This window comes from Pelecanus crispus, chromosome 6 (genome assembly GCF_030463565.1).
Source record: "Pelecanus crispus isolate bPelCri1 chromosome 6, bPelCri1.pri, whole genome shotgun sequence".
Classification (NCBI taxonomy): Eukaryota; Metazoa; Chordata; class Aves; order Pelecaniformes; family Pelecanidae; genus Pelecanus; species Pelecanus crispus.
In genome coordinates this window covers 57,589,747-57,602,863 of record NC_134648.1, presented here as the reverse complement: position 1 = coordinate 57,602,863, position 13,117 = coordinate 57,589,747, and the positions used below count along the sequence as shown (strand labels likewise).

The 13,117-nt window shown below is 41.3% G+C and overlaps 1 protein-coding gene across 5 annotated transcripts in view; it reads left to right on the top strand.

Moving 5' to 3' along the window:
• The window catches only part of SYNE3 (spectrin repeat containing nuclear envelope family member 3), an 84,329-nt gene that overhangs the window by 53,556 nt on the left and 17,656 nt on the right, over positions 1-13,117 (top strand). For all 5 annotated transcript variants that reach the window (XM_075712172.1, XM_075712175.1, XM_075712173.1 and 2 more), the window contains exons 12-17: positions 456-617; positions 1,350-1,513; positions 2,365-2,491; positions 2,664-2,819; positions 3,501-3,650; positions 5,024-5,062. In XM_075712172.1, the coding sequence (XP_075568287.1) occupies positions 456-617; positions 1,350-1,513; positions 2,365-2,491; positions 2,664-2,819; positions 3,501-3,650; positions 5,024-5,062 (798 nt within the window). The remainder of the gene's footprint in view (positions 1-455; positions 618-1,349; positions 1,514-2,364; positions 2,492-2,663; positions 2,820-3,500; positions 3,651-5,023; positions 5,063-13,117) is intronic.

Sequence of the window (13,117 nt, the reverse complement as noted above, 5' to 3'; positions counted from 1 at the left end):
CTTAGTTGTGCAGGTCACCATAAAAATATGTATGATAAAGTGTTACCCTAATACGCACTGTGGAATTCTAGTTTCAATCTCAGTAATCCTATTTATCGCTGAACTGGATTTTTTCCAAAAAAGTCTGTACAGTCATTTCTGATTCAGAGAGTATAAGATGTATTTAATATTGACTGGGGTATTAAAAAAACCCATATTCTTTATTCTGTTTCAGCTGAAAAGGAAGGGAGCTATTCTGGTGCTTAATGCCCTGCAATGTGGTTGACGTCAGGCCTGCAGGAGCTTGTATGTGTTTTCTATGCCGGATGCTAAAGGATAAAGTTTTTTGTGTCTCGTTAACAGCTGTGCTTTTCCTTTTTGCCCATGAGATTCTGTGCCAGTACTCAGTGTTAGATCCAGTAATGAAACTGCTTTTTGTCTGTGTTTAGTTGCTGACATATTGTTATCATTTGTAGATGATGATACAGCAGAGTGAAGAGCATGTTCAGAAACACTGGGCATATAATGACAAACTCTCTGACCTCCAGCAGTGGATCGCAGTAACTACAGAGAAGATTGCCTCCTACCAGAGTGCTGATGGAGAGCAGAACACCGAGGGCAGGGTGGCAGACCTTGAGGTGAGAAAAGCATCTTAGTGTAAGATGTTAATTATTCACTTTGCAACAGTCAGACATGAAGAGCGGGGGTTTTCTAGTGAGGGTTTCCTGGCTGGGGAGAGTAATGATGGTTATCCTCCTGCAATAACTGTTGGTTGCTGCTGCCTCCCTGCTTTGCCCTGTGCTGTGGGTTGTGGAGCTAGGTAAAAGACAAGAACAGTGAGAAATGGCGAAGAACTGTTGAGACGGATAAAGTATTATCAAACAGTAAGCAGTTTTAAAAAGAGCTCTTCCTCCCAGGGAAATCTCTCTGGACAATACCTACCTTTGCCTGTATGTACTCAGCAATACATGGAATATTATTACCCTGTTAGCTAACCTTATACTGTGTTGAAATGAGCTGTTCCACAGCTGCTAACTTTTCCCTATGTAGCAGTATTTTGCATGCTGATTCACTCTGGCAGGTTACTTCAGCTGGCAGCTTTTGCCTTCATACAGGAAACCAAGATGTGTCATGGGAAGGCTACAGAAGGGGTGCATTGACAGCTTGCGCCCTTTAAGTTTTGCCATCAGCTCTTTGACCTATGTTGGCTCTTTGTAAGAATCCACAGCATATTTTTTTTCCTGCTAGGTATGTTCTAGCTAGTGCCAACAGAACCAGCATAGTCCTGGACTGAACATGGCCTTCAGTCTAACATAGCCTCTGCTTTACCCAGGATACCTAGAAGTAATTGTAAGGGCTGTACATTTCAGAGATGGCTAGCTGAGTTTCAAGATAAGGAGATCCAGCTGCACCTTGTGGAAGCTCATGGCCAGCTGGTCATGGAGAATTCTTCCCCAGAGGAGACTGCCCATGTCCAGGCAGAGCTGGATCAGCTGAAGGAGTCGTGGAGATCACTGAAGGAGATGGCAGCTGGGTAAGTGTTCATGTCAGTCTTCCTGATGCCCCTTCAAGGGGATGCTCTTTACTGCTATACGACCAGACATACTTGATGCTTTATGCTCTGTGCTGTGAAAGTGAACAGCTATGTTACAATGCTAGGAGCAAAATGAGATTTTATTTAATCACTTGTAAACTGGAAATCATTACTTTCAAGAAAACCATTTTAGAGAATCCGCGATCAGCAGTCTATGAAACTGCCTTTACCTCACGCTTGGAGTAGGCAGTGTCTCCTTAGGACCTGGCTCACCCTTGTACTGCCAGTCTGTATCAGAGGAAATAGGCTGGGTGACTTGCAAACCTGCAAGAGTATAAACAGAGCTAAAATGCCCTCTTAGCTGGCAAACGTGGACTTAATTTATTTTGCCCTCACTGTGCAGTGTCAAACTGCTGCTCATAATTGCTAATCTGTTTTAATATCTAATACTGTGCTACATGTGTGAGTGTTTTCATACATAGTGTTAGAATAGGCATAAAAATGGAATGGCTAAATTGAGGAAGGCTTGATTGTACTGCCTGCTGTTACCAGTTGGTTTTGGTTTTGGGGTTTTTTTTTTTGTCCCTCACTCCCCTGAATAAAAGAAAACGAAACACTTGGAAATGTTAGAACTAGAGGACTGGTGCTGCTTTGAGACACCCCTGTCTTGATCTTATTGTGTTAAAAAGATGTTGGAAATAACTTTATTAGTAATAGTTATTAATAGTAATAATAGTATAATAATAATAGTGCTGTTTCACCAGAGGTGTCCCTATAGCCCCGGCCAAAATGTGGATGTCTCATCATTAGATGTTTCACTGCACTGATGTCTCTGGTTTTATGTTTTCAAGTCTTCTCAAAAAGTGGCAGTTAAATAGACCAGTGGCTGATAAGAAGAGGAAAACAGCATTTGTGGACAGCAGATGGATGTCTGGACCTGCCTTCTATCTTTTAGATGTAGATCCCAGCCATAAGCAGGTGAGAGGTGGACTCTGCATCTGCCTTCATATCAGCTTCACAAGAACAATTTTATTGGCTTCATCTGATATTATGGGTTACAAAGTTGGAGGTTAAGATCTTGCAATCAGGCCTTCAGAGGAAACATCTGACATAATAGTAAGGGCTTCTTTGTTCCTATTCTGTAACCTAGGAGAGGACAGGAGAAGGGCAAAATACGAGCAGCCACTTGAAGCTCCTGCACGACTTTGAAGAGTGGTTACAAGGAGAAAACACCAAACTGACCAAAATTCTTGCTGTGACTTCATCTTCCACAGAGGAGATTAAGGCACGCCAGAGCAAACTGGAGGTTAGTTTTCAGGGGATGAAGATGGAGACAAAGATTGTAGTAAGTGCAAATTCTTTCAGAATTAAAAAAACACCACAAAAACCCAAAACACCTCCCCCCAACCAACCAATCAAAAAAAAAACCCAACAAACCCCCCCCATGAAACAAACAAACAAACAAAAAAACCCAAACCAAAAAAAAAAAAACCCCTCAAACACTACACTCTGCTTTAGAAGACTCTAGAGTAGATGAAGCTCAGGAATTTAGGACAAGTATTTCACCCCTTCTACTAAGTAAGGTCTGCCAGAGCCATAGTGATAGAAAGAAAGGGAGCAGCCTGGCATCTAACTGTTGGACCAGACATTTCCAGTGTGGTATGGCAAAGGTGTTCGTTGAAAGAAGCTGATTTAAATCAGTGTCTGGTATTTGGCCTCACTCTTTCTCTTTCTGTTGAATATAGCCAGATGCAATGACAATAGGTGCTGTAAGAAATTAAACAAACAGAAATATCCAAGGCTACAGGAGTCCTGCAGATGAGTGGACCCTTTTACATCATTTCAGGCCAAAAAAGTGGTAACAAAAATAAAAGCGCTATTCCAGAGTACCCAGTAGTTTAATACCACTGTTCTTTTGAATCCTAGATCTAAAAAGCGGGGCCTTCTTGAATTCTGAGTTGCTGGCTGACCTTGTCTGTCCCTGCAGGAGCTGCAGTCTCATGTGCCTGATGGTCAGCGTCTCTTTGAGGACCTTCTTCATCTTCATCCTGTCATTGGAAACTCTGAAGATCTGGAGGACCTGCGTTACCGATGGATGCTCTACAAATCTAAACTGAAAGAGTCCATGAATTCACCGGTAGGTGACAGCACTCAATTCACAGTTGCTGATCTCTGCCATTGCTCTCTTAGGTTGCTTCACGTTGATAGTCATAATTCAACAGTACGTGCGTGTGTCTGCTTAATTAAAAGCTCCCTTAGTAAATGCCATCAAAGACAGAACAAACATAGCCATGTATTTCTAAACATAAGCACAAATATTCTTGTGTTAAAATAAGAGTTGTGCACTATCTTTTTCCCTTTGTAAGCAACGCTCAGAATATTTCTCAGAATGGAAGGTTCAAAACAGAACAACAATTGGCTGTTGTCAAAGATGCACGCAGTTAGGGACTGTGAGATGTTTGTGTGTGTGAATATTTTGTATATACACCTAGTTCTGGGCACATGGATTTCTAGCTTTTTGCCCTTTCTCCACACAACATTCTCCACTTAATTATTTTTTTAACAGTTCCTGCAGTAAGAATATATTTACTGTTCATTATTTGTGTCTTCTGCTGTGAGACAGTGATCAGAATAGCACTGACTGACCTGACTCAGAAAGTAACTTGTGCAGAGAAGGACCTAGTCCTTTTTGAAACTGTTTTTACAGGCTAAGGATTTGGAATGAAATAAAGAGGAGGTATTTTAATGCAAGAACCAAATGATTAAAGAATTTATCGAGTTTTTATATATAAGACATGCTAAGAATGGCAGAATTCATCCCCATATATAAGATATTCCAGGGCTTGCTAAAGATATTCCCATGTTCTTCATGTAAATGTACATAATTATTAATTAAGATTTTTCTAGATTAACTACTTACATTATGTGTTCAACCTCAAGATACCTTAATCGGAGGATTAGACTTTACAGGTATATATTTGGTACTTTCTGTATGCAAGTGCTTTGGAAGGTGTCTGAACTCGAACACTTAAAATTTGAGGCACCTGAAAATTTTCTGCTTTGGGAAACCTTGTCTTCAAATCCAAAGCTTACTTAGAATACAAATCCTTTAAAGTGCATGGAAGGTAAGCATGACCTCTATTAATAGAGAGCATATTTCTAAGAGTTGTTTGCCTTTGATTGTAATGAGTTATGCTTTGTTGACCAAAACCTTGTGTAAGCATAAATATAGTCAATAGGTGTCAGTATAGTCAAAGCTATTGCTGCGAGAATTGCTCATCTGATTCAAATGGTTAAGAACCTGAAAACATTTCAGCTTTCTGCCTAACGTGTGTTAAAAAGCTCATTTAAAAAAAAAAAATCTCCTGCTGGTTCACTCTATGCAGGTGATCATGAATTTGAAAGAAACATCCCCTGTGAGGTGAATACTTATTTATAAGCTCCACTGTGTTCTTAAGTTCATGCTTCTTTTTTCTTCTTCTTGTCTTTTTTTTTTTTTCTTATAAACAGAGTCCTGGATCTTTGGAAGAAACAGACAGATTCAGAAAGGTATGACAGTTTCGTATCATTAAGCAAAAAAATGCTTGATTAGACATTTTGCAGATAATTTTTTTAAATTAAACTTTCCTAAAGAGTCTTGAGATTAATTTGATTACTAAGAGCCTTTCATAAAAAAGAAGCTTATTTTCTCCAGATTTTAAAAGGAAAAATATTACAGAGTTTTTACTCTTGAGCTATGCTTACTGTATCTCTAGAAGCTAAATATCCACCTCCTGGGAGAGTAGGGAAACTGAGTTTTTATACATCTACATGCTATATGAACTTAATTCATTTTTCAGAAGAGACTAAGGAAGAGCCCAAATCTCTCTCTAAAGGTTTTAGGCACCAAGTCCCTAAAGTAGTTTTGAAAATGGGACTTCTGATTCTTTAGACTCTTCTAAAAAAATTGCGTTGGATCATTCAGTCCACCTTTTTTTGAATGCAGAAAAACAGAGAAAGTCAAGAGATTTGTCTAATGTTATTAGACTAAATCCTTATTCTAAGCAGAATTCCTCCTGTGAAGGATTTTCTTTTGGAAGTGATGACATAAGAAACAGAAGCAGTACAGGAGACGATAAGGAGAAGCTTAAAGAAAACAAAATGCTGCCAGCTTCTTATTAAACCCAAGAAGCATTTCTGATCCCATTTTCATGAAGTCAGCGAGTTTTTCTGTTGTCCTGAGCAGTGTTGAACTGAGTCTTTTCTCTCTGTCACAATTTGCTTTGTTTATAGGCACTGTTAGCTTCTACTTTATACTGTCATCTCACTTTCCCTTTGTTTTCAGAAGGAATAGAATAAGGCTTTATTTGCCAAACACAAAGTAGATTGGATGAATAGTGTGTTGCAGTAATATAATCACATAATCATCTTAAGCTAAATCAAACCCTTGATTTTTCCTGTTGCAAAATCTCTTTAGAAGAGACCAATATTTAAAAGGTACAGTACAGTGTACTCCTGCTATGGCCAGAAATCAAGACTTCCTCATTCAGATGAGATACTTCTCTGGTACTCAAATGTGGAGTAGCATCTCCAATATTTTTCCCCAGCGAAATACTGACCAATTTAAGGTAGTTTTCACACATCCCCTGAATAGTTTTGGCCACATTTCAGCCTTCCTGAAAACTCCCAAAGAGTTTCTCTTCTGCCTGTCTGGCTCAACATTAATTGTTTGGTACTGTTGGTCATACAGTAAGGACACCAGAATTTTTCAGGCTGGAAAAACAATGTGACATTATAATACTTGGTGTAGAGGCAGCCAAACATTTAGTAGTGCTGCTTTTCCTGAGGAGGGGCCTAAAGGGATAGTCCAGAAGACCGACTGAGGAATTCTTTTCTTTCGCATGATGAGGTTGGGTCAGGTAGTTTGTAGGGGGAAACAAAACAAAAGCTTTAGGCATAAGCACATCTCCACTGCACAGTTAGATATATTCTATATATAGATGATTCTATATAATTTTTTAATTCATCTGTCCCACCTGCCTCAGGGTAGGTGGTATTTATTCCTCCTTAACTTCTCTGAAGGAGACTAAAGTCTTCAGTTAATTTTCAAGGATACTGGAGTAACACAATGGCAGGCAGCAAATGTTTGTCTGTTAGGCCTTCAGCAAGATCACAAAAAAAGCAATCTATGAGTTTTTAATAGCTACTGAACACAAACAAAGAGAAACAGCTCAGGGTGGGAAGGAACAAGGAACTGAAATACCTCATAAGCATGAAGGAAATAGCTCCCGTTGCACCAAGTGATTTGCAGTTTCCCTCCAGCCAGTACAAATGTTGCAGTAACTTACACCTTGCTCACTTCAGTGTGATTTTGCTGACTTCAGGGCATTCATCCTGGATTTAAACAGTGTCACTACAATGAGAATCCAAGTGCTGTAAGCAGAGGTGTCTTTTTCATTCAGGCTAAGGCTTTTATCAGGATGTGAGCCTGTGTTGCCATAAGATCATTGAGCATCACTTAAGAGAATCAGAAAACAGTGTTGATCCCTGTTGGGTGCATCCTTTTCCTCAGGAGAGAAGAGGAAAAGCAAACCAACTGCAGAATTTGTGGCTTTGCAGTTTATTTTAAATTCAGATTTAACACCTAAAGTGTGTCTAGAAATGAAATGAAAGAAAGATTAGGCAAAATCTTTTTGTGTGTTTTTAATATCCTTTCAAAACCGTGGTGAAGGAACCCAACTACTCTGAGAGAATGGCTGATCTCAGGAGTTAGTATCTGCAGAAGGTACACGTATTTGGGCACTGCATCACTGTACTTGCAACATCCAGTGAGTTTGCGTGCAATAGGATCGGGTTATCTCTAATTTGTCAGCTCCCTCATGCTTTTGGGTCACACAAAATCAGCAGAGGTGGCAGAATTTCAGGTGGTTTTGGACTGGTCTCTGCTTTCTGCAACATGAGGTCCCCAGTGACTCTGCTTGTCTCTCCTGTTTGAACTGTGTATATTTTGCAGCAGCAGATCAACCTGGAGCAGGGGAAGACCCAGCTGCAGCCAGTCCCATTCTGTTGCCTTCTGGTTTTATTCCATTTCTAGCCTGCATGACCAAATGTTGGGCAGAATAGAGCCTGCTCAATGTATATTAATGTGCTTTTTTTCTCATCATTCATCCTTTGCTGAGGACATGCCCCTAGCCACTGGTGCCCTTAGGAACAGTACAGGCTAATGATTGCGATGTGAGCAACTTCTTGTTGATTAACAAAAAACAGTTGCAGGAAATTGCACTGGCTGCAGTGAATTTTTAGCAGGTGCCAGTGACAGGGCAATGTAGATGGATATTTCTGCAGGGCACCTAGCACACCCAGGGACATAATCAAGCAAGCGCTCAATAATAACTATGATAAATGTTACTTTCAAAGGTTGGCTCCCAGCTACCTGAAAATATTCCATGAGCATTCTTAGCATAAATAGGAAGTCAAAGGCTCATTATTTACAGGTCTAGGTAGCGCTGTTTGATTTATTTTCTCGAGTGCTCAGAGTAATTACACTTCCTTGCTAAACAAATGATTCTGGCTTTATTGTTTGTGCAAACAAAATAATTAGGATTCATTACATCAGTGATCAGCTAATTGCTTCCTTTGAGATTCTGCTGAGAGTAATCTCCTATAACACACAGACAGAAGGAACGTGTAATTTAATCTTATTTAGAGACACCATTGATCTGGAGTCAATCAAATTAACGCAGTCATTCAGGAAACTGTGCAAACCAAGAGCTACCGCAGCTTGCCAGGAAGAAAACAGTAATGTGCTCTGCTCTGCCCAAGTGCAGATAGGACAGGAATTCTTCATGGCAGAAAGTCACATCGCAGAAATGCACAGCATTGTGTGTACGTGCCGGTGTTAGTGGTGCCTTTCTATTGAAAGTATGTGGCCCATTTGTTTTCCTGAAGTCCTGCTGGGTGTTAGCCACTTGAAAACTTCTGCACAATTACATTCTTAGTAAAATGGAAAAGACTCATTAAAAGGTGTCTTGCCCTCAGTTTTCAATATCTCTTTTATAGATAGAGAGAATATCTATCCATATTTTTTCCATCGCTGTGCCTATAAGCCTGTGCCTACCTGCTTTAGGAAGTATACCGTGGCCCAAACACAGGAAGAAGGGCATCTTGCCATTAAAAATTAGCAGATAGACTTATTTTCCTTCAGCAGTGTTGTTTGCTCAGAAAGGAAACTTAGGTAAAAAAATAAAAAGCTGAAAAATCCTGACTGCCTTTTCCTAACTCCGACCCACTGTTAAGTATGCTGTGCCAGACAGCATCATCCCCTTCCTTCTCCAGCAGGCCCACGAGCTTCCCTTCATGTTACTGCACCTGTGAGACTGCCTGCCGGTCTGCTCTTATTTCTGTAGGTTTCATGTTGTTTACCAATCTACATTACAGCTTTCCCAACTGCTAGAAAACTGGGACTTTGTCTTTTATCTGGTTCTGCCACTTTTGTGCCTTGCTGATGCTCTCCCTCTAAAGAAGTGCTGGTGCAAGATGGAAAAGACATCTTGCTTCCCAGATGCCTGGTTCTTTCTGTTAACGTGATATGAGCTAGGTATGTGGTTGGTGGCCCCTGCTTTCTTTGTTGAAAAGATGCGTCCTTTTGTAGCCTGCCACGTTGTGAAGTATTTGCAGATTTTCACCAAGGAGATACCTTAGAATGATTTTCTCAGCAGATATGATTTTACCTCCTCACTGAGAGGTAATGAGAGATTTGTTGACCAACAGCAGAATGAAACCAATTTTCAGTATACACTTGAAAAATGTTTTTAATTCTACTGTAAAAAGCATGGTAGGAAAAATTCTTGTAATCAATACCTCAAAGTAAGCCATCACATTTCAAAATTATTTAAATAAAATGCAAATAATATTCAAATTACGTATGGTGACTGCTGAAGTTTAAGAAAAGTTTAATCTTGACTTGAGAGAAGTCACTGGTAAAGCAGCTGGAAACATACATTGTTGATGTGATAAACTAGCTTTTGATGTCAGTAACCTCTTCTACAGGTTCCGGAACATGTTGTCTTTATTTCAGTTTTTATTCTTTCTATGCCCACTTTAATTAGTTTATTTCAAATTGCAAGTCTGAGTGGAAGTTGGAAATTGGGATAACTTGTTCTACTTCTCTGCCTTCCTGAATAAATGTAGAACACTGATGTCTCCTACTAAATTTCAGATACACTGACTTTAGTGTATGACTTTGGGCTCCATATGTTGTCATGCTCATTCAGGACAGGAGAGACAGTGTGTTGTGTTGGTTTGTGGTACACTGAAGCCAGCTCAGGTTGCATCATTGCTGCACTTGCATGGTGCAAGGTATCTTCCTTACAACATTCATTCTTCCTTGGTTCAGGTAACTCCTGCTGTAATAACTTCAACATATTGCAGCCACAGCAGCAGCAACACAGAGCGTCATATAACAATGGCATCATACAGCAGCAACATCATTCAACTCAAATCATGGGTTATTTTTACCCAATTAAATCTCCTTGATGTACACATTGGAATTCCCCATCCTTTTGCATTACCCACCAAGTACACCCAGGTCCTTGAGCAAAAGCAATCCCACAGATGGGTTTGCCTTTGCCTGAGGAAGGAGTAACCCAGACTGTCTTTTCCAGCCAGTTCCTTATGTGTGCTATGGGGACTGTATCTCCTTCACAGTGCACAGGGGTTTCAGTTGGGCAGGGCAAGGTCAATTGGCAGGCTCTCTAGTGTTAACTGGCCAAGTGGCTTCTGCTAAATTTATATCCCAATGCCTGAATGTCCCAGCACCCAACATGGTATGGGCAAGGAAGAAGACATATTCTCTTTGGGTTGCTGTAACTGTTGGGACAGTCTCTCCACAGCTGAGACACAGGCCCATAGGGAGGAAGCAAGATTCTCTTCAAATTCCTCGAGCTGGCTGGCCAATTCATCCACAGTTGCTCCCTCTGTGTCTGTCCAGGATGTGCTAGCGCCAGTTGGTGCACTCCGCACAAACTTCCACCACATGGTCTGTGTGCACTGGACTTCATCCGGGTCTTTGGATGCCTGGTTGTTGTCCAGGTTGCTATAGATCACCTCCACCATGGCTAATTCCCTCACATACTGGATACCTCTCTCAATGGTGGTCCACTTGCCTTGGTTACTTGCAAGATCTTCCTTGAAGCGATACCTTTCCTTCATGCTCAACAGGAGCTGCCACCAGAGGCTGAGGACAGTTGCCCCTTTTCCAATCCCTTTGTTGATGGCCTTGTCCCTAGCAAGGGACAACAGCTGCCAGGCTTCCTTACCCCTAATTCCTGACTACTGGCCCCAGTATCCAAGCATCAGAGCAAACAGCTGATAACGCGCTTGCCTGCATGACGTTCAAAATCTTTTCGCATATTTTGCAACTCACTTAGGGACAGGGCTTGGGTGGTTTCTGGCTCGTTTATGATTTCAGTCTCTTCCCACTCCTTCTCTTGTGACTGCTATGCTGCAGAACAGGCTCGCTCTTCTGAGTCTTTCTCCTGCTCCCTCCTATGAGAACCTTCCTCCCTTACTAAATGAGGTGACTTCTGCTTCCCTTGTTTCTTCTTGACTATATGGGTGACTGCAAGTGAGGGTTGGGGCTCTGGTTTATCCCTAGTGTCTCTCTCTATGTCTTCAGATCCTTCTTCCCCTTGAGGATGCTGAGCAATGTTCAGTAGTGCTCTGTAGGCAGAGGCCAGGCCCCAGCACAGTGCCATACGCTGTGTCTCTTTGGCACTGCCAGGGGCAGAGCATCCTTTTTTCAAACATTCTGTCAGTTTGTCGGGATCCTGCACTTGTTCGGTGGTGAAGTCCCAGACCATTGGAGGTGACAACCGTTCTACATACCTGGCCATATTCTCCCGTGCACCTTGCTACCTATAACCGCACTGCCTTGGGGCATATATCTGTGTGATATTCCTAAACAGTCGTTTAACCTTAGGAAAAGCCAAAAACAGATTCCTGAGACGTACCAATAGGAGCATTCTGATTATCCAAGGATGTTCAAGATACTGACAGGATATTTTAAGGCAGAAAACATCTACTGCACAGGATAAGAAGGGGAAGGTGTCAGTCTTTGTTTCTTCTGCAAATTGGCTCTTGGAAGAGAAAAGGGAAAAAGCGTAGGTGTTAATTGTCTCCATGAGATGGTTCCCGAAGTACAGGGATGGCAGCAATGCAAGGCCCAAACACCAGATTAGGCTCAAGGCCAGTGCTTTTATCATGGTTCTCCCAGGCAAAACACCAAGTGCTGCACAGCACACTGCAAAAGCCAAAACCAGCCTTTAACAAGCTTTCAAATTTAATGTAGACACAAAAAAGGGAGCACGGCACAGATCAGATACAGGAGAATAAATAAGGCAACATCATGACCAGCAACTGTTAAACAGATATAATAATTGTAACTTCCCTCTAACACACTATGGTCAATTCTGTTGTAATTTCAAACCCTTTGTGCCCCATATTGGGGGCCAAAAAGGACTGTTGTGTCAGTCACTCCCCCACAGTGGGATAGGGGAGAGAACTGGAAGGGTAAAAGTGAGAAAACGTGTGGGTTGAGATAAAGACAGTTTAATAAGTAAAAGAAGGAAACAAAGAAAACAAAGCCAAAAAACCAAGTCATGCAAAAACTTAAGGGCTCACTCCCAGCTGACTGATGCCCACCCAGTCCCCGAGCAATGGCAGCCCTGGCAAAACTCTCTCCCCAGTTTTTATTGCTGAGCACAACGTCATACAGTAGGAAATATGCCTTTGGTCAGTTGGGGTCAGCTGTCCCAGCTGTGTCCCCTCCCACATTCTTGTGCACCCCCAGCCCACTCGCTGGTGGGGTGGTGTGAGAAGCAGAAAAGGCCTTGGCTCTGTAAGCACTGCTCAGCAGTAACTAAACCATCCCTGTGTTATCAACACTGTTCCCAGCACAAATCCAAAACATAGCCCCATACTAGCTACTGTGAAGAAAATTAACTCTATCCCAGCCAAAACTAGTACAGCTGGTTTAAATACCTCTTACCCTGTTCTGAGCCTTTTGCAAGTACTTCACTTGTGATACTTAAGAAACTAAGTGTAACTCACTGACTGCTGTTGGATATGAAAATGTGCTTCAAAATTACCTCACTGAAAGTTTGACCTTCCATATTCTTATAAGATGGTATTAAGATATTTTTAGCAACCCATCCTACCTACCACTTTACTAATCTTCCACAGTGCTTCCTAAACTTTTATCACATGTCAAACACTTTCCAGATAAAAAGAAAGTAGTTTCCACTGCCTATGTGCTGAAGATGGGACCAAACCAGGGACTTTTTCTGCTTGCTTAGGCCTGGAGAATTGTAGAAATCAGTCTTACTTTAACAGATCAGGCTGTAGCCCTTGTCCTTTGGCATGCTTCTTCTAAAAGCATGTCATGTTGTATATGCACACAGAAGCTAACCTTTATAAATCCATTTGTACCACAGTAGCATATGGCACAGTACTTAGTTCTAAGCGACTTTGCAGCAGAAATTCTGAAATATCTGCCATATGTGACTGCTGAAACCTCAGACACAAACTGCTGGCTTTTTCTTATTTTCTGTTTCTTTTAAATGAAGC